This window comes from Ceratotherium simum, chromosome 17 (assembly GCF_057802395.1).
Source record: "Ceratotherium simum simum isolate JZ-2026a chromosome 17, ASM5780239v1, whole genome shotgun sequence".
NCBI lineage: Eukaryota > Metazoa > Chordata > Mammalia > Perissodactyla > Rhinocerotidae > Ceratotherium > Ceratotherium simum.
Window position 1 is genome coordinate 15,036,220 of NC_141916.1, and position 18,284 is coordinate 15,054,503.

An 18,284-nucleotide genomic window follows, 5' to 3' on the forward strand; every position below is an offset into this window, starting at 1 on the left:
CTGTCACACACCTCTCTCTGAGGCCAGATCCCAGTATCTGTGGAAGGACTGGAGCCCCCGCCTACCTTCCTCTGAATTCTCCCTACTCCTCCCCGCAAAGGCCTCTACACGCACCTTTGATATGAGAGTTAATTCACCCCCTGATTCCCAATTCTTAGGCACTTTATTCCCACCCTGGACCACTGGCACTACCTGAGCTTCCTTCTGAAGACCCCGCTGGAAGCCTCAGTTCAACAGAGCGGCACCATCCTCTCGCAAGCCAGGTATCCCCCATATCTGAACCTGTCCTCAGGGCCCTTCCTGGGGAGTCCCGCCATGGACCATCTAGGAATTCGAGGCCCAGTGCCAACCCTCTCCACCATGGAACCCAAAGAGACTCTGCATGCCTTTGAGAACATGCAAGCTCTCTTTCCTGACTCAAGGGAGCTCCTATGGCCTGAATCATCAGGTTTCTACAGGCACAGGCTCACCTAGCAAGACAGAGAGCGGGAACTATCAGGCTAGGTTCACTGAAAAATCCCCACAGATATTCCAGCAAAGAGTACATCAAAACAAGCAGCTGGGTATAAAAGTCAAATTCCCTATTTCCAACAGATTAATGTTGCTAATTGAATCTAAGCTTAGCCCACCAGCTCCACATTCCTTTGGCCCAAATTCTGAGGCAGGTAGCACCACTCATTTCTTCTCACTTCATTAATATATACTTCCTTCTTACTGTGTGTCAGGCATCTTGACTTGGGCAGGGAGGCACGGACAAATTAAACATGGTCCCTGCCCTGCATAGCTGAAAGTCTAGTATGGGAGACCCAGCCCTGAACAGACAACCCCAGGACAGGCTGATGGATGCAGAGATAGAGAGAAGCACAAGGAGCCCATCAGAGCACCCGGCTCAGAACTCTGACCTAACTTGCTGGGAGGAGGAAGGAAGACAAGAAGAACGCCAAGGAAATATCCAGGAAGAAGGTATTCCTGATCTGCACCTTGAAGGATGAGTGGAAAGAATCCATGCCATCCACATGTAGGAGGGCATTAATGACGATACATGGAGGAAAATAGGTGAAGAAGCAGAGGCAAGAAAAGACAAAATCTATGCAAGAAATCGAAAGAAATTTGACGTGACTGTGGCAGAATCCAGATGAGGGAGTGAGGAGGGGCTGAAATTGAAGAGACAGACAGCAGCCCGTTCGTGAAAGGACATGTGGGCTCTGCTACAGACTTTGTGTGCTAGAAACCACTTAGATAGTGGGTAGACGGAAGCTGAGACCATAGGAGGGAAAATCAGTTATGAGGCTGTTTCTTTAGTGCTGATAAGAAATGGTGAGGCCCAGAGCTGAGGCAGAGGCCCTGGAAAGGAAAAGGGACAGCACGTCAAGAAGGAGGCTTGACAGACCCCCATGTCCTTGTAATGTAGGTGGTCAGGGAGAAGGAAAAATGCAAAATTACTCTCGGATCTCTACTTAGATTACTGGGTGAATGTTGATGCTGTTAGAACAGAAAACAGTGGAGGAGGATGAGCTGGTGATGGGGAAGAGGTGGGGATGCTGAATGAGACCAGTTTTCAATCTGTAGGTTTGATAGACTTTTGGTTCATCCTGTGATTGCCCATCAGTTGGTGGATAATAATGTTCAGGAGAGGGGTCTAAGCTGGAAGGAAGATGTGGGAGCCATAAGCATGACTCTGAGAATGAGTCACGCAGAAGAGCGTGTAAGAGAAGAGGAGAAAAGGGCTAAGAATAGAACACTAGAGAACATTGAGGGAGCATGAGAAGGTAAGTCAAAAGAGGGGCTGAAGGGTAGCCAAAACAGGGAGGGAAGGAGGAAGAGAGGGAGAGAGAGATCTCATCCCAGCATTTCAAAAGATGAGTGTTTAACAGTGTCACAAACCCACAGGCTGGAAAGTGGAGATTGTGTGTGAGTACCTTAGCAAGGATTGTTTCTGTTCCAGGGATGGTAGTGGGAACATTACAGGGTGATAAGAACATAAAGCAAAATGAGGATGTTGAGGCCAAAAAGTGTTTTTGTTTTTGTTTTTTTCAAAAAGCTTGGTTGTAAAAGGATTGGAAAGAAGCTAGACAGGGATGGCGTGATGGAAACGTTTTGTTTGTTTATTTTTAAGATGTCTATATGTGGAAGGGAGAAAGCAAAGACGCCTCACAATTAACCAAGCAGGAGAGGGAAGGGGGCTGGAGGGAATGGCTACCCAAGGAGGTCAGGGGCACATTCAGAGCACAGGGAGGAGCCCCTCCCAGTCTAGCCATCTGAGCTTTTCCCATTTGAACTTCCCATTTGAACAAGTGCTCTAGATGATTCTGCACACTGGGGAGACCAAGTCAGAGAGACTATGTGACATGCCCCAAATCACCCAGCTACTAAATGGACGCAAAACTTCATGCCTAACCCTGCGGGCTAGGAGGGGCGTGATTTTTCTTCCAGGACTCGATGTCACCCTCTACTACCACTGTATGCCAGTGATCTCTTCATCTGTCTGGGGCCTTGCCCACTGTGTGTCCCTCAAGGCAACACCACAACCTACTCATCTTTATCTGCCTGGGCCCAGCAAGCACCTATCACAGAGAAATCTCTTAAAACCTCAGGGAATGAGTCTTAGCCTGTTTTCACCACTGCCCCAGGAGATGGGCAAGGGCAGGATCCAGTCCACGCAGAGAAGATGTCTCAGGGAAGAAACTGCCTTTGTCTGGACCAGAAACCGAAGTTTCAAGTTGTCCTCAGCTCCCCAGCTTAGACCTGGGAATGGATAGAGGAGGGAGATGGCCAATCTTGGCATATATGTTCCTCAATAAACCTGTAGGATAAGGACTATAATTTCCAATCATCAAATGAAAAACAATTGAAGTGGGCAGGTGAATTGTCCCTCACAGCCAGTAAACTACAAAGTCGAATCACAAACCCATATCTCCAGGGCTGGTTCTGTCACCCCAAGGCAAACACAAGTCCACAGGAAGGGATTTTGAGGCAGAGAGAGCATCTTTGGGTTTTCCACTAATCTGGATTATCCACACTTCTGGCCACTCTCCCTCATCTGAAGGGCAAGCTGGGAAATGACTACATCCTCTGGTTAATTTATCAGGAGAATTTTCTGGAGTTGAGGATCACTAGCTGGGACTGAAGACACCTTAGTCAGGGCCTACAGAGGCTAGGAAACTCTCGTTATAGTGTGGAGACCCCCAGAGAAGATCCCAGCATCTCCAGGCCTTAGTGAGGACGGGTCTCCAAATGGGCTGAGGGCAGCCTCTGAGATGGGCTTGACCCACTCTGGGGATGCCCTGGCCACTCCACTCTCCTGAGGAAGCTGTGTCTGACCTCCTGGGTCACTTCCGCTTGGAGGGAGAGATTTCTAGGTATAGCCCTCCTGCCAGAGCCCTCCCCAGAATCCTCTCACAGTCTCCCCCAGGACCCCAGATGTCACCAGAGATGGCAGCCCAGGTGATAGGTGGGAGGGGAGAGGTAGGCAAAGGGTGCTGGGGTGCCAGTCAAGACAGTGCCAACTCCAGAGCTGCTGTCCAGGACCAACCTGCAGGGAAGGTGGGCACCAGGCGGCCCCAGCCAGCCCTTGTTGACTGAACGGGTAGCTCTGAGGTGAGAGAAGAAGAGAAGGAAACACACCGCTGGAAGGCTGGTTCCCATTGGTCCCTGTCATCATTAAAAGAGGCCCAGAGAGACAGTACTGGCAGCAGATCCCAGGATCTCTGAGGATTCTGTGATACACCCACTCTGGCACACGGAAGCATGAAATTCATGGCTCTCCTCTTCCTGGCAGCTCTGGCTGAGGCCCTGCTCTGTGCCCATGAGCCCTTCCCCGGCACCCATCCTATAGCCCCCAGAAGACAGGCCCTGCCTGCATTCCCCCTTCCCCTCCTCCACAGAGGCAGCTTTCCCAAGTCTGTCTCTACAGCCCACTCCCGCCACCCACTGGGTTCTCCACACGGGGGCCTGTGCCCACTGGTCAGAAGCAGCGCGCCCTGGCACCCGCCTGGTTCTACAGCCACATCTCTCCACAGTCTCTGGTTTGCCCATTCTGGTCCAGCCTCTCTGGCAGTCTTTTCCCCTCCACTGAGCAAAGCTGTTTCCCACCCGCCCAGACGCATATCTGCTTGCCCATCCCCCACTACATGTCAACCTCCTCCTATCCAATCTTCAAATGCTTGCCCCTTTACCTCTCCATGGCAATGAATTTCCTCAAAGCAGTCTTACTAAAGCCCCAGAACAGCTTAGGTCTCTATTTTCCATTTTATTGCCCCCTGTATTTTTCCTTCCTGGCACCATCACAGATGTAATTAAATCATTGTTTACATAAGTATGTTAATTCTTCCAAATGCCCCATAGACTGTCAGCATCCCCCAGCAAAGATTGTCTGTCTTCCTCAAAGCTGTATCCTCAGCTTCCAACACAACGTCTGGTGCATAATATGTGCTTCATTCTCGCTGTTAAAAGAATGAAGGAATGGAGGGCGGGGGTCCTCACATCAAGCAATAATCAGAACCGGTCCTGCCCCATCACTACAACCAGGTCATGCCCCTTCCATTTTAATTAGGAAACTCAGAATCTAACAAGGTATGGAAGAGAATCAGAGAATACTATTTTCACAGGGATGTTATGAGCCAGCTCTGGGGATGATAACAGAAAGAGACATTTGCTGTAGATATCAAAAAGCATCGCTGGTGGACCCTACCTAGCAAAGATTCCTCTCCAGTCTGTCCACCCCTATGCTCCTGAGATTAGAGGTCTGGGAACTCTAGGCAGCCCCAGTTGGGTCTGGCTCATCTGCACCCTAATTGACATGCCACTGTTCCCTCCTTTGCAGATGACCCAGAGGCTGCCTCTGCCCCAGGACTGGTGAACTGTGAGTCCCTCCTCTCCCCCCTGCCCCAGCCCTGGGTAGGAGGGTTAATGATTGAGGACATGAGTGAAGGAAGGAAGAGAAGTAGAAGAGGGATCGAGGGGCAAGAGGACTGAGATACCTACCAAGAGAAGCCACAGAGAGGAGAGACTTCCTGGAAGAGAGAATTGTGCACTGCAGCAGGACAGAGCCTAGGAGGGAAAGAGGAGGTGGGGCAGGGAAAATGAGAACAATAGGGAACTTTGTCTTGACTAGCAGGAGGAAGAAGACATTAGGTGGGTTCAAAAGTTTTCATCATGTCCCGCCCTCACCAACACTCAATTCAAAAGCCTTTCAGGTGGATCTCCGTCTCGGACAACATAACTTCCACTTCCTAGCCTGACTTTCAAGGTACCCATGACCTGGATCCAGGCTACTTTTCAAATCTAAATTCCCCAGACTCCACTTCTTGGATCCTCCACATCAGGCAAAATGAATTACTTCCTATGCCCTTTCTTTTTCCTGGATACCTTTCCAACCCCTCACCTGTCCAGGCTTAATGTGCTTCAGGCTCAGCTGCTCTCTGAAGCCCTGCTCCCACCCCCACCCTGTGAAAATGATGCCTGCTCCCCACTCCAATTTCCATCCTTCCCTCCCTCCTGTGGGCTTCCAGTACAGACCAGTTCTTCTTTCCTAGACTGTAAGCTCCTGAGAGTAAGATCTAATTCTCACTCATTTCTACATCCCCAGTAATGTACACACATTGGGTGCTTAATTAATGTCAGAAGGATGAAATGTGTTTCCACACACTTTCACCCCACCATGAGCCCCAATCACGCACACCACACACCTGCGCCCCTGCCTGCCACCTCACACACAGCCCAGACCCCCCAGGGAACACCAGACACCCTCTGTCTCTTCTCAAACATCTCTGGCACCTTTCGCACCAGTGGAATGAAAGAAATTTTTATTCTCCAATAAACAGATGGATGTGTTTACAGCTGCAGGAGCCCCCTCAGGGCCTGTCAAAGGGAACTCTCCAGCCCGCAAAACAGGGACACATGGAGTCCCAAAGTCTCTTCCCACAAGAACCCCAGACAGACATGAAAACATCAGGAGAAGATGATCAGGCTCTCAAGACCTTCAGTGGAATTCCAAAGAAAACATAAACCAGGCACGCCAGGTAGGTTCCCGTCACTAACCAGACACCCTGGAGTGTCACTGGGGCAAGCTGCACAATGCATTCGCCCACAGACATACACACAGACACAGGCATTCAGAAAAACAGACAGACGGACACCCAGAGACAGAGGTACGAGGCCACAAACAAGCGTGGGATTTATGACAGGATATATCTGTCTACACGTACTATATTTTCTGTCTCCACCAACCCCCCATTTCACAAATAGTTGGTCCTCTCTACTATACTCATCGGTTCCAGGGGGTCCTCGATGTGGAGGGAGGCCAAGGACAATTCTCTTACAACTGACTGCTCTTTGCTGCTGATGGGACTTCTTAGACTTCAAATCAGGATTTGGTCCAAAAAATTTTGATGACCAAAAAGGTGTTTGCACACATGAAATTGAAACTCCAAAGCATGATTTAAAAGGTGAGTACATTCCAAGACAAGGCTGTATGTGCCCCCAGAATAAACCTAACCTCCTCCCCCAAGCAGGGAGCAAATTTTAAGGGCCATTTCTCATTCCTCAACAATACAAGGGAACCCAGAATCTTCCCCAGACCCTCCCCAACATAGCCCACTCTAGTTAGAACCTAAGAATGCCTCAAGGTTTCGATGCTTCTGTGATGCAAGGTTCTCCTTTCCATCTAAGCTCCATCCCTCCCACACCTGCACTCACGCTCAGGTCTCTCATTTAGGATTTTGCTCCACATAGCGTAGTTTCTGTCTCAGCCCACCAACATTCCCATGAGGAAGCAGCTAGTCCTCTCAGCAAAACCTCTCCACACGAGGGGGTTGGGTTAGGGGATGAAAACCAGGGCAGGTGCTCTTTAAAGTGATCTGATCTTTCTGCTAACATGACTTTTCCTCTCCCTGAGTCATAATCCAGTCTAGGAAAAAGCCCTGAGGAAATAGGAAACGGCTTTGAGGCGGCAGGAAAAGACTTGAAAGATGCTAAAAACCTGAAAGAACTGGAGAGAGTGAGTGTACCCTAACGGGAGGCCTTGAGGCGGATAAAGCCCCCCCACCCCCCCCACCCCCCGGCCCCCGCCACCAGGGGAGGCGGGAGGGAGCTGTTATTCCTTTCACCCTCACCTTCTGCAGCATCCCACGAGGCATCAGCAGCCAAAAGACAAATACAGAAGCCCCAGGGTTAGCCAAAAAGACACCAAAGCCACCAAGGAAGCATAAATCCAGCCCTCTGAGTAAGTCTCTTTGTCAATGTCAGGGTCTTAAATTCAATGTATAAAACAGCAGGATCTCAGGGCAGCCTGCCTGAGGCCTCACTTCCAGGCATAAATACAGGGAAACGGATACACCCAGACTCCTAAGTGGGTGGGGCAGGGGCAGGGGTTGGTGCATGCCAACAGGGTTTCTGGGGTAGTAAAATTCGCTGTATGTTCCCACCTCCCAACGTTCCCATGAGAGAGCAGTTGGTTCCCTCAGCAAAGCCACTCCACCCTGGAGGTCCCCATGGTGGCTTCACTCTGAACCACAGCTTCCAGACTGGGCCTCTCCAGAGAGCACAGGCCCCAGAAAGTTCTTTGATTCATACTCACCCATGTCTGCAGAGGCTAAGCCTCAATTCCCAATCCGGTTGCCTCCTTATTCCTCACTTTCCCCACCCAATGTCATTTTACTATGCGTCAGAGTGCTGAGTGAGAATTTTTCCACGGCCCTGGAATTGGCACTAGGGCCTACAGCTAGAAATCACAGGCTGCTAGTACCCCACATTCCGTGGAGAACTTCTGACATCTAGAGCCTTAGAAAAGCCAGCCCAACCCCAATCAACCTCTAGACTATCATTCTCTACCCTGGGGAGAAGAAGAAAAATGGAATCATCAGGGTCACCGGCTCTGTGGTGCTGCTACCAAAGAAATTTTTCCTGAATGCCCCCATGGAAGAAGGGAGGGAGATGCTTCTCCCACACCCCAAGTCAAGTGAGGGGCTGTGGGAATCACTCATAGATTGGAGGTTCCAGTCCAAGAGGTGACTGGTATCTCCCTCCCCAGATGGAAGCTGACTCTACACTGACCTGGAGCTGCCCAGACTGGAGCACAGTAGGACAGCTCTTGGAAGAGCCTCTGTCCCCAGGCATCAGGAGTGTATTATTAGGGAAGGCTAAACTACTGTAAACAATAACCCAAAGTATAATGGCTCCAACGCAGTAGAAGCTTATGCCTTTCTCAGGTACCAGGTTTAGGGGAGAGGCAAAATAGTCTTCTCTGTGTAGTCATTTGGGATTCAGGCTGGCCACTGCTCTGCCATCTTCCATGCCAGACAATAAGGTCATTCTGTCATCTTCATCACCATTCCAACCACAGAAGTGGAGAAAGAGCGTGGAACAGATTGCTAGGAGTTTGTCTGGGCTACACTAGCAAAAGATACATGTTGTTGGCAAGAGCTCAGTCTCATGGCCACACTTAACTGTGAGAGCTGGGAAGACAATCAGAATGAATGTTGGTATCCCTGTAGCAACTTCTGTGACGGGGCAGAGTGAACAAAGAAACTGGTGCCCGCTTGTCATCTGAAATTTCTGGAGTTTTCCATGGTAGCCCATGGGAAAGATGCAAGAAGACACTCCCACCTCAGTCTCCTGAAGCCTTTGGAGAGCAAGGAAGAGAACTCAGAATTTCCCATTGCTCCCCTGAGTGCATTTAGAAGAGGGGTCAAAGGCCAAGGCTGCACAGGGGGTTTCCAAGCCAGATGAGAGGAGGCAGCACCTGGTAAGAGAGTTGAGGTGTGGGCCACTGGCAGGGCCCAAGGGAACTGCCACTCTTTGAGGGGTTCCACAGCAATGGTGGGAGCTGGGGTGAAGCTGAACGCCATCCACCTGGAGACCGTCATACCCTGCATCGGTGGAGGCCCCCAGAGGAAAAGATGAATGGAGAGCAAGCCAGAAGGAGATCAGGACTTCTCCCTTCATTAACTGTGACCAGTTACCTTAGGAGATCTCTGCCTGCCCTGTCCCACCTCCCTGAGATCCAGAACCAGACCCCAATCCCTTTCATGTCTCTCCAATGAAGTGTCTGCTGGGGAGGGAAAAGGAGGGACGGCTTTAAACTGACTCTTATTAACCAAAAGGAATTAAAAATGTGGAATCTGCTCAGTGTCACTAAAAATGGGAAAGGGATATTTGCCAGTGTATATTTATAAGCACTGTTTGCAGAAAAAGAAAACTCTACCAAATCCTGACTGGTCAATAAACTGTTATTTCCAAAGATAAAATTAACCCACAAGGACCAGGATTTGCCATCCCGAAAATAGTCAGGAACTGAACACCCGGTTCTGAAGGGGTCCTCTGTCATGTCTACCAAAACTGCAGCTCCAATTCTCAAAATGTTCAGGAAAACACAGAGAAAGAGACCAAGACAAAGACAGAGAATGATAAAGCAAGCAAGATTAAATGTTAACGTTTGGGGACTCCCATCCCCAGTAGACCTAGGAAGAGTATGTGGAGATTCTTTGTACTATTGTTGCAAATTCCCTGTAAGTCTGAAGTTATTTCAAAATAAAAAGTAAAAATATTACATAAAATGTATAAAAAATAGTAAGAAAGAAAATCAGGAGATTTCACACGGAAACCCAGATTTCCAATTTCCCTTGAAGAATTTACATGTCTGGCAACAATCAGCTCGAGGGTGGGGCAGCTGACCACTTCAGACCGGACAGGCACACCCCAGTTTGCTCCAGCTCCACCTCTTGCTCCTGACTCCCCAACTCTAAGGGGGAGGGACATTTATCATTTATCACTGCACCTGCACTGCTGTCTGCCTTACACCTGCCTGACTCCTGTAGGCATTGAAACTTGCAACCCCTAACCCTGGCCTTTGACTCTAAGTCCCTATATGGATGCTGCCAAGTGAAGTAGCTGGACCAGAGGGGAGAGAATGAGAATTGCTTTTGCTTAGACCACAGGCGGGAGGGCCGGATCTTTGGTCTTTGTGGACTTGTTCTGTGGCTCCCTGGAATGCACCACTTCACCTGCAAAACCAGGAATAGAAAAAAAAAAGAGTCCTTCACATTAAAGTCTGGAAAAAGCTTTCTGAAGTTACACACAACATATTTTTTTTCCCCTCCAGGCCCTACCTGGTGTCTGCTAAACCTTCCAAAATCAAAATGTCAAAGGATACTGTGATGGTTCATCCTATGTGTCAACTTGGCTGGGGCCAGATATGTGGTCAAACATTATTCTGGATGTTTCTGTGAGGGGATTTTTGGCTGGGATTAACATTTAAATAAACGGAGTTTGAGTAAAGCAGATGGCCCTCTAGAATGTGAGTGAGCTCCATCCAGTCAGGTGAAGGCCAGAAGAGAACAAAAGACTGACCTCCCTTGAGCAAGAAGGAATCTGGCCAGCAGACGGCCTTCAGACTTGAACTATGGATTTTGGATTGGCCAGCTCAATAATCTTGTGAGCCAATTCTTTAAAATAAATAAATACATGCACACACAATTGGTTCTGTTTTCTCCAGAGAACCCTAACTAATACAGATACTGATTAGTTAAGACTAGAGGAACCTAATGTTGTGGAGGCCTAATATTTGTTATAAAATGGAATTTAATATTCAAGTGGAGAGTTGAGGTTGATAGCACAGACTCTGGAACCAGAAAGCCCATGTTTGAAACCAGCTCTGCCACTGACTAGCTGTGTGATAATGGGCAAGTTCCTTAACCTGCCTTTGCCTAAGTGTCCTCATCTGCAAAGTAGGAGTATTAATAGTATCTATCTCGTTGGGTTGTTGTGAGGATTAAACGAGATTAAAATCTATCAAGCTCTGAAAACAGTGCTTGGCACAAATTACACGCTGTGTGCTTGTTAAAGAAGTAGAATTAGAGTTTTAAAAAAATTCCACTCCAGGGGCTGGCCCAGTGGCATACTGGTTAAGCTCATGTGATCTGTTTCAGCAGCCTGTGTTCGTGGGTTTGGATCCTGGGTGGGGACCTACACCATTCATCAGCCATGCTGAGGAAGTGACCCACATACAAAATAGAGGAAGACTGGCTCAGATGTTAGCTCAGGGCGAATCTTCCTCACTAAAAAAAATAGTAATAATAATAAATAAACAAATCAGTAAATAAAAATTTTAAAAAAACTTTAAAAAATTCCACTCTATTTCTTTGTCTTCCTACCTCCCCCAGTGGCCAAGGTGAATGATCAAGGGCATCAGGGGAGTGTGGCAGAGCTTGGGCAAGCCACATGCTCAGCAGAGAAGACCAGCCATGTGAGCCACAGCAGTCAGGGTAAGATGGCCCTCACAGACTCAATTTATGTCTGTGTCTTGGATGTAGGAGCTTTCTACCCCCAAGAGTCTGTGTCACTTCCTCCTTTGAAGTCTCTGCTACCTCTCTGACTCTAGGACAAGGTTTAACACGCAGGAGGGGAGGAACAGGGAAAAGACGTTGAGCATGGGTCAGACAGGGTAGGATGAATCAGTCAGGGTCCTGGCAGAAAACAGATGGAACACTCAGAATGGCCTTTTTAAGAGACTCTTTCATGAAAAAAAATTATTTGCAGAGGTGCAAGCAAGGACTAGCAACAGCAGGAAGCCATTACTGTCCCTAACACGGAAGCAGCAGGGAGCAGAAATGGCATTCCCCAAGACCAGTTAAGAGATGGAGCTGTGGAACCGGGCCATCAGACAGAAGCTGTGGTCATAGAGGAACACAGCCACACCAGGCTGTATTAATTATCTGTGGCTGCATAACAAATTATTCCAGAACTTAGCAGCTTCAAATAACATCACTTCTTATCTCACAATTGCTGTGAGCCAGGAGTCCGGGTGCAGCTTAACTGGGTCCTCTGCTCAGAGTCTCTGACAAGGCTGCAATGAAGGTATCATAGAGGCTGCAGTCACCTCAAGGCTCAACTGCAGAGGGATCCACTTCCAAGCTCAATCACACGGTTGCTGGCAGGATTCAGCTCCTCACAGACTGTGGGACTGACGGCCTCTGTCCCTCCCTGGCTGCAGGCTAGGGCTGCCCTCGGTTCCTTGCCACAGGGGCCTCTCCATAGGGCAGCTCACTTCAATGGGGCAAGCAAGCTGAGACAATCTGGAGAAAGAGAGAGAAAGAAAATGAGTGTGTGTGTGTGGGTGTGGGTGTGCATAAGCAAGACAAAAGTCAAAGTCTTTTATAAGCTAATCTCAGAAGTGACATCCCATCACTTCTGCCATTTTCTGTTTGTTAGAAGCAAATCACTAGCTCCAGCTGAAGCTCTGGCAGAGCAGATTACACAAGGGCATGAATAGCGGGGAGTGAGGATCACTGGGAGCATCTCAGACATCTACTGACCACATATGCCAAAGCAGGGAGTGAGCAGGAGGAATAAATGCTTTGACCTCTCTTCCCATCCTCTGATCTCCCACCAGTGTCTCCCATTGGCCAAACTCAACTAGAAGCTACAGGGCAAGGGAGCCCACAAAGGTCATCCTTCCAGACCGGTGCAGAGACGGACAGAGAATAGACCTGAGGCAGGGAGAAGGGGGCAGTAGGATGGACAGAGAATAATCAGGACATGAGAAAAACACAGAGGGACAAACTGACCAACAGGCATCATGGAGGTCAGATACCCTAGAAGACAAGACATCACAGAGAACAGCCCCTCACCTGCATCCACGTGGTGTGTCTCTTCTTTAATATATGTATCCAGTTCTGTCCCAGGCCCTATAATTTGGGGCCTGTTATAAAGTATAACCTGGGCCCTGTTATAAAGTAATGAAAATTTATGTAGAACAAATGTCCGTAACTTCCACTTCACCTCCATTATGTCAATGCCTGCCTCTTTAATTTCTGAGGCCAAGAGGAGGATTGGGAGAGGAAAAGGTCTGAGCAGTGACATTTGGAAAGACTCTGCTCTGTGACAGGTCTAGTGTTGATGCCAAAGTTCTAATTTCCTCTTAGAAAAAGCTTGTGCAAATATCATAGTTTGCTCCTGTAGGCTTTTTTAATGTGCTCATGGAGACTGGGATCTAGAGTCAGAACTTCTTCTGGCACACTGTGTACACATGGACACACACGCACACACACATCCCAGGGTGCTGATGCAATCAAAACTTTCTCCTGTCCTTCAGCCCTCCCCTTTGTAGTTAAGGCCACCACCACTTTCAAGGCTCCCAGACCTGGACCCTCAGGCAGGCAGTCAATTGCCAAGTCCTGTCCCCCTTCTTCACCTACTGGCCACCATTAGATGCCAGATAAATCTCAACTATCAACTCACACACGGAGTTACTGGGGGAGCCTGTACTTAGACTCGCTACTCACCCCCTACGTCTGGAACAGATCAGCCGCCTGGATGTGACAGTTATATTACCTGGAAGTTAAGGATGGGTGAAATGGCCTAAAAGGTCTCAATCCTCATACCTTTAATGTCCCATCCCATTCATTTTCTCTTCCTTTATCTACTGAGGAAATTGTTTCTTTGAACCCAGGCACCCAAAATACCCTCATGTCAAAAATTCCCTGGTAACCCCTTCTCCACACCAATCTTCAGAGCAGCTGTGGGGCAGAGAAGCCTGCAGGACCACCTGGGCTGGATGAGAGCCAACGCCAAGCAAATAGAGGATCACAAATGGGTATCCAGTACCCTGTTCTCCACCTGTCAGTCCTTCAACTGACTCTTGTTTCTCCTTGGCCCCCTTCTATTTAGCATTTACCACCAGCCTGAACCAAACCTACCCAGAAAGATGACCTTTCTGCAAAGTTCAAGAATCCCACATGTCTCCATAGAAATTTATTGTCTAAAAAATGCTTTGCCATATATTATCTCACTTAATCTCCACCACTATCCTGTATGTAGGAGCCATAATTCCTAGATGACAAATGAAAATCCTAATGTTTTTCAGTATATGACAGTATACTGTCTTAGGTATATGACAAAGCCAGAACTGAAAATCCAGGCCTCTTGAATCCCAGCTCAGGAGAGGAAGAAACCCCAAGTCAAAGAGAATTATCTGCTTTTCTAGATTGTTCACACCATGGATCAGCTCCCCACTTGAAGGCAGAACCAGGTTCCAACTTCAATGAACAACCATCATCATTTAACCAGGAAATCCTCTTGGAAAGGTGGGGTCCCATTGGTTGGGCGTGAGTTTAGAGTTTGACAGGGACCCATGTGGGTCTGCAGGTGTCCCTCTTAGGAGGTGGATAACTTTAAGACCAGCGGACAATGCCAGACAGGGCACATGTGCCTTCAAAGACATCCCTCAAGAGGAGAAAGGAGCCGTGAATTCAGTCCCCAAAGACTGAGTGTGTTCTGTGTGACCTCCCAGAGAAAGGGGCTCGCTTAGTCTGGGGCAACCTTCAAGCCCCTGCACTGAGTCCTGTGGAGATCAAGGCCAGAGGAGAACTATGTGATCTCCAGAGCCCCCAAGCTCCTCCTGGAGAGATGCCAGGACTAAGAGTCCTAGCAGCACCCTCAATAGACACGCTGCAGAACCTCCGCAAACAAAACTTGCTCTGCCTCCAGTCCCTGACATCCCAGAGATGTGACCCAGAGGGCAGGTGGGGTGGAGAGGGAGGGAGGGAGGAAAGGGATGGCTGGAAGCCAATAGGGAAAGGACCTCCTTGCAAGGATATCAGCCAGCCCCAGCTAGCCCTTGTTGACTTAGCAGGTGACAGTCTGGGAGACAAGGGGAGGAGGACGTGGAAGTCACACCCCTCCAAGCTTGATTCCCGTTGGCCCTTGGTGTCCTTAAAAGGGCCCAGCAGCCTTAGCGCCGGTACTCGCGGACCCTCTGAGGATTCTGCGGTTACACTTATTCCTCATCCCAAAGCATGAGGTTCACGGCTCTCCTCTTCCTGGCAGCTCTGGCTGGGGCCCTGGTCTATGCCCGTGAGTATGGCCCTTCCCCTGCACCCATCAGAGCCCTCGCAGTCCAGGGCGGCCTTAGCTCCCATCTTCATTCCTCTCTTTCTCTCCCACTGCTGTCCTGGCTCCTCCTGCCTCTGCCAGTGACTCTGGGCCCCAGTTCTCCACATGCGGCCTCTTTACCCCACTGGTCAGGGAGCCAGGAAGCCCCTGGCCTTGCCTGCTCTCCAGGCTCACTCCTCACACCCCATCCTTTACCCACCACACTCCAGCCACACTGGCCTTCTTGCGGGGCCTCCGGGCCACCGCATATAGCTGAGCAGGTTGTCCCCCGCATAGGTTGCCAGGCAGAGGGCAGTAGGGGCTGAAATCTAGCTCATGCTCCACTTGCCAGTTTTCAGAAGAATATTACACTTCTCGGAGGAGAACCTGCTTCAAAAACCTGCAAGAGGAGTTAAAGTTGAACATTAGAAAGAACGCCCTGGTGGACCTACTGATGTGGCCGGAGGGCATGTTCAGCCAGCACGGAAATGTGTCCTCCTGTCCACAAACGCTCCTGAGAGCTGAGGACTGGGAATGGGAAGCGAGGCGGCTCAGCGGGTCAGGTTCAGTCCTCACTGTCATCTCTTTCCTCCATTGCAGAAGATGCTTCCTCTGATGCCCCGGAGGCTCTTCCCACCAAGGCCCCTGTGACCCTTGGTGAGTTTTTCTCTCCCTCCTGTCCCTGCCCTGGGGGGAGAGTCTAACAGCTGGGGGTGTCAGTGGAGGCTGGGAGAGGAGCCCAGGGGGAAGGGAGTGGGGTCCTGCTCTTGGTGATAATGGGAGGAGCATCGATTGCGGTGGGACGAGGCTAAGGACGAAACAGGATCACCCAGGCAGGCAAGGTCAGTGGGAAGAATGGGGGAAAGGTTTGTTGTGAATAAAAGGGAGAAAAAGATGAGGCTAAGTCATGAAGGAAATGTCCCACGCATATTAATACCTTCACCCACAAACACTCCCGTAACTCCCAACTCCTTAGCAAGGTACCCGCTATCCGGCCTCAGACAGCATTTTCCAAGCCTATTTTCATTCAGTAACACCCACATCAGCTAAACTGAACTTGTCTGCATTCCCCACACCTGTCCCACACGTGCCTTCCCCTGAGCTCTTGCTGACTCACTTCCTGCCCCCAAGGCAGCCCCTTTAGAACATCCTTCCTGCCAAAATCCTGACTTCAAGACCCAGCTTCTCTCTGACCTGCTCCCTGATACTCCCATACCCTCACCCAAATCCCTCCCTAACCCTGCCCACCTTCCAAGAGGCACTGTCTCTGTCCCTTCGGGCTGCTACAACAAGTCACCGTAGACTGGGTGCTTAAACACCAGAAATTTATTCCTCACATTCTGGAGGCTGGAAGTCCGCGATCCGGGTGCAGCAGGTCGGGTTCCCGTGAGGGCCAGGCTGCAGACTACCAATGTCTCATTTTATCCTTACACGGCAGAAAGAGCTCTCCAGGGTCTCTCTTATAAGGGCACTAATCCCATTCCTGAGGGCTCCACCCTCATGACCTAATTACCTCATAGGCCCCACCTCCTAATACCATCACACTGGGGGTTAGGATTTCAACATACAAATTTGGGGGGCACAAACATTCAGTCCATAACAGGCACATCATGTGTAGAAATCCTATCTCCCTTAAGAGGGCTGGGTTTATGTCACGTAGGTTCTGTGTCCTGGCACCCAGCACATATTAGGTATCCTGGGGCCTGCCACCCATTCCAAAGGGAAAAAAACAGTTCAACTTTGCTAAAATCAACAAACTGGTGTGTTTGTAGCTGAACTTGATGAAGAGGTCACAGGTCCAGTGGAATCTGCTTCACCCCAAGAGACGGCAGCAACTCAGGACATACCCGGGGTCACCCCGGGGGAACCAGGACTAAGCTCCGTGAGTAAGTCTCTGTCTCCACGCCAGATAACAACCCTGAGAAGTCTCTGGTAGCAGGCCTGCATGACACCTCCACCCACAGAGACAAGCCCAGGGAGAAGCAGACATATCCATTCACCTGAACACAAAGGCGCACACAGAGTTTCTGCAAGAGTAGATTTTGCTGCTGGCACCATACGTGGTTTCTTTCCTGGCCCACCCACCTTCCTGTGAGAGAGGAGCTGGGCCCCTCAGCAAAACTTCTCCACTTCAGGAATCTGTACAGGGATAACATCTGGGGGCGGGGGTGGGGGGAGTGGGAGAGGGCTTGATTCTGCTGTGATTCTTCTCCTCCAAAATTAGAATCCACAACAGAGAGAAGAATCTCAATAGCACGACGTGCCATTGAAGGAGTAGGAGAAGGACTGCAGGAAAGAATTGAAGATGGAAAAAATCTCATCCAACGTGAGTGCATCTGGGGACCAGAATACTCACCACCCCCCATCCAGGGGTGGAAGGTGGGCGAGAACACGCCCCCATCTCCACCCACACCTGAGACCTGGAACCCCACAGCTCCCCCCATTGAAGCTTCCCTCCTGTTGTGTCTTCACGTCTCCAATTTCTCATCCACGTTCAAACCGCCGTGGTTTTCTGACACTAGACTCCCTCAGGGTCTGACTCCCAGCCTTCTCACTGCAGAGCCCGCTGGTTTCTCTTCCTCTCGCCCCTGCTCAGGTGGGGGAAGAAGGCAGGTCCTTCAGCCTCTGGTGAATCGAACCTCCATCCCTCTGACTTCTGTGTGAGGCCCCAGAGGCTCCATGAGGTTGGAAGGCAGAAGATGGAGTTGAGGAGGATGGAAAGGGTGGAGCTGGTGCCTGAGGCCCTTCTCATCTCGGCTTTCTTCTAGGTGGAGCTGAAATTGCAGCAAAAGTGAAGAAGATATCCAGTCCACTAGCAATTTGAAAGGCTGAAAAGAATGGGATCTCTGGCCTTAACGCCTTAAACTTGCTTGCGGCCCAGAGCAATTAAACTGAAAGCATCCAATTTGCAGTGTCCTGTGTTCTGTGGGGTGGGCCCTGCAGGAGGGGGAGACAAGCCCACCTGGAGCGCCGGGAGGCACTAGGTGGCCTCGGCCAGGTCAGCTTGCCTTGAGGACACGGCCTCTAACAAGCCCTCTCATTCACACTGAGCCACAGCCACACGTGCTGGGCCCCCTTCTACTCCAAATGCCGTTCCAGTTCTGGTCTGCCTCCTTATTCCTTACACACAGCTCATAGTGACATTTGAGCATTTCCAAAAATTAAATCAACCTCCAAAGAACTAGGATTTATCATCCTGAAAATAGTCAAAGCCTGAGCCTTTGCTAAGCCACTTTCTTGTACTGTTATTAAAAATGCATCCCTCCTGCCTTCCATTCATACCTTCTACACTGGGCCAAAGTAAATGGCGATGGCTAATTAGACCTGATCAGTCACTAATGAGCCACTGCAGTGATAGCTGGCACTTGACTAAAGAGGCCAATTGACTCCACTACAATTATCCCTGTGATGATCCT

General features: G+C 49.7%; 1 protein-coding gene across 2 annotated transcripts in view; it reads left to right on the forward strand.

Moving 5' to 3' along the window:
• Nucleotides 1-17,767, forward strand: part of LACRT (lacritin) — a 618,678-nt gene extending 600,911 nt beyond the window's left edge. The window contains exons 1-5 of one of the 2 annotated variants that reach the window (XM_087441955.1): nt 13,633-14,081; nt 15,469-15,525; nt 16,641-16,754; nt 17,093-17,194; nt 17,637-17,767. In XM_087441955.1, the coding sequence (XP_087298081.1) occupies nt 14,039-14,081; nt 15,469-15,525; nt 16,641-16,754; nt 17,093-17,194; nt 17,637-17,692 (372 nt within the window). In that variant the 5' untranslated portion in view covers nt 13,633-14,038 and the 3' untranslated portion in view covers nt 17,693-17,767. Of the gene's footprint in view, nt 1-13,632; nt 14,082-15,468; nt 15,526-16,640; nt 16,755-17,092; nt 17,195-17,636 lie in introns of those variants that run through there. The other variant, XR_015554882.1, reaches the window with a different exon arrangement.
• The last annotated feature ends 517 nt before the right edge of the window (nt 17,768-18,284 follow it).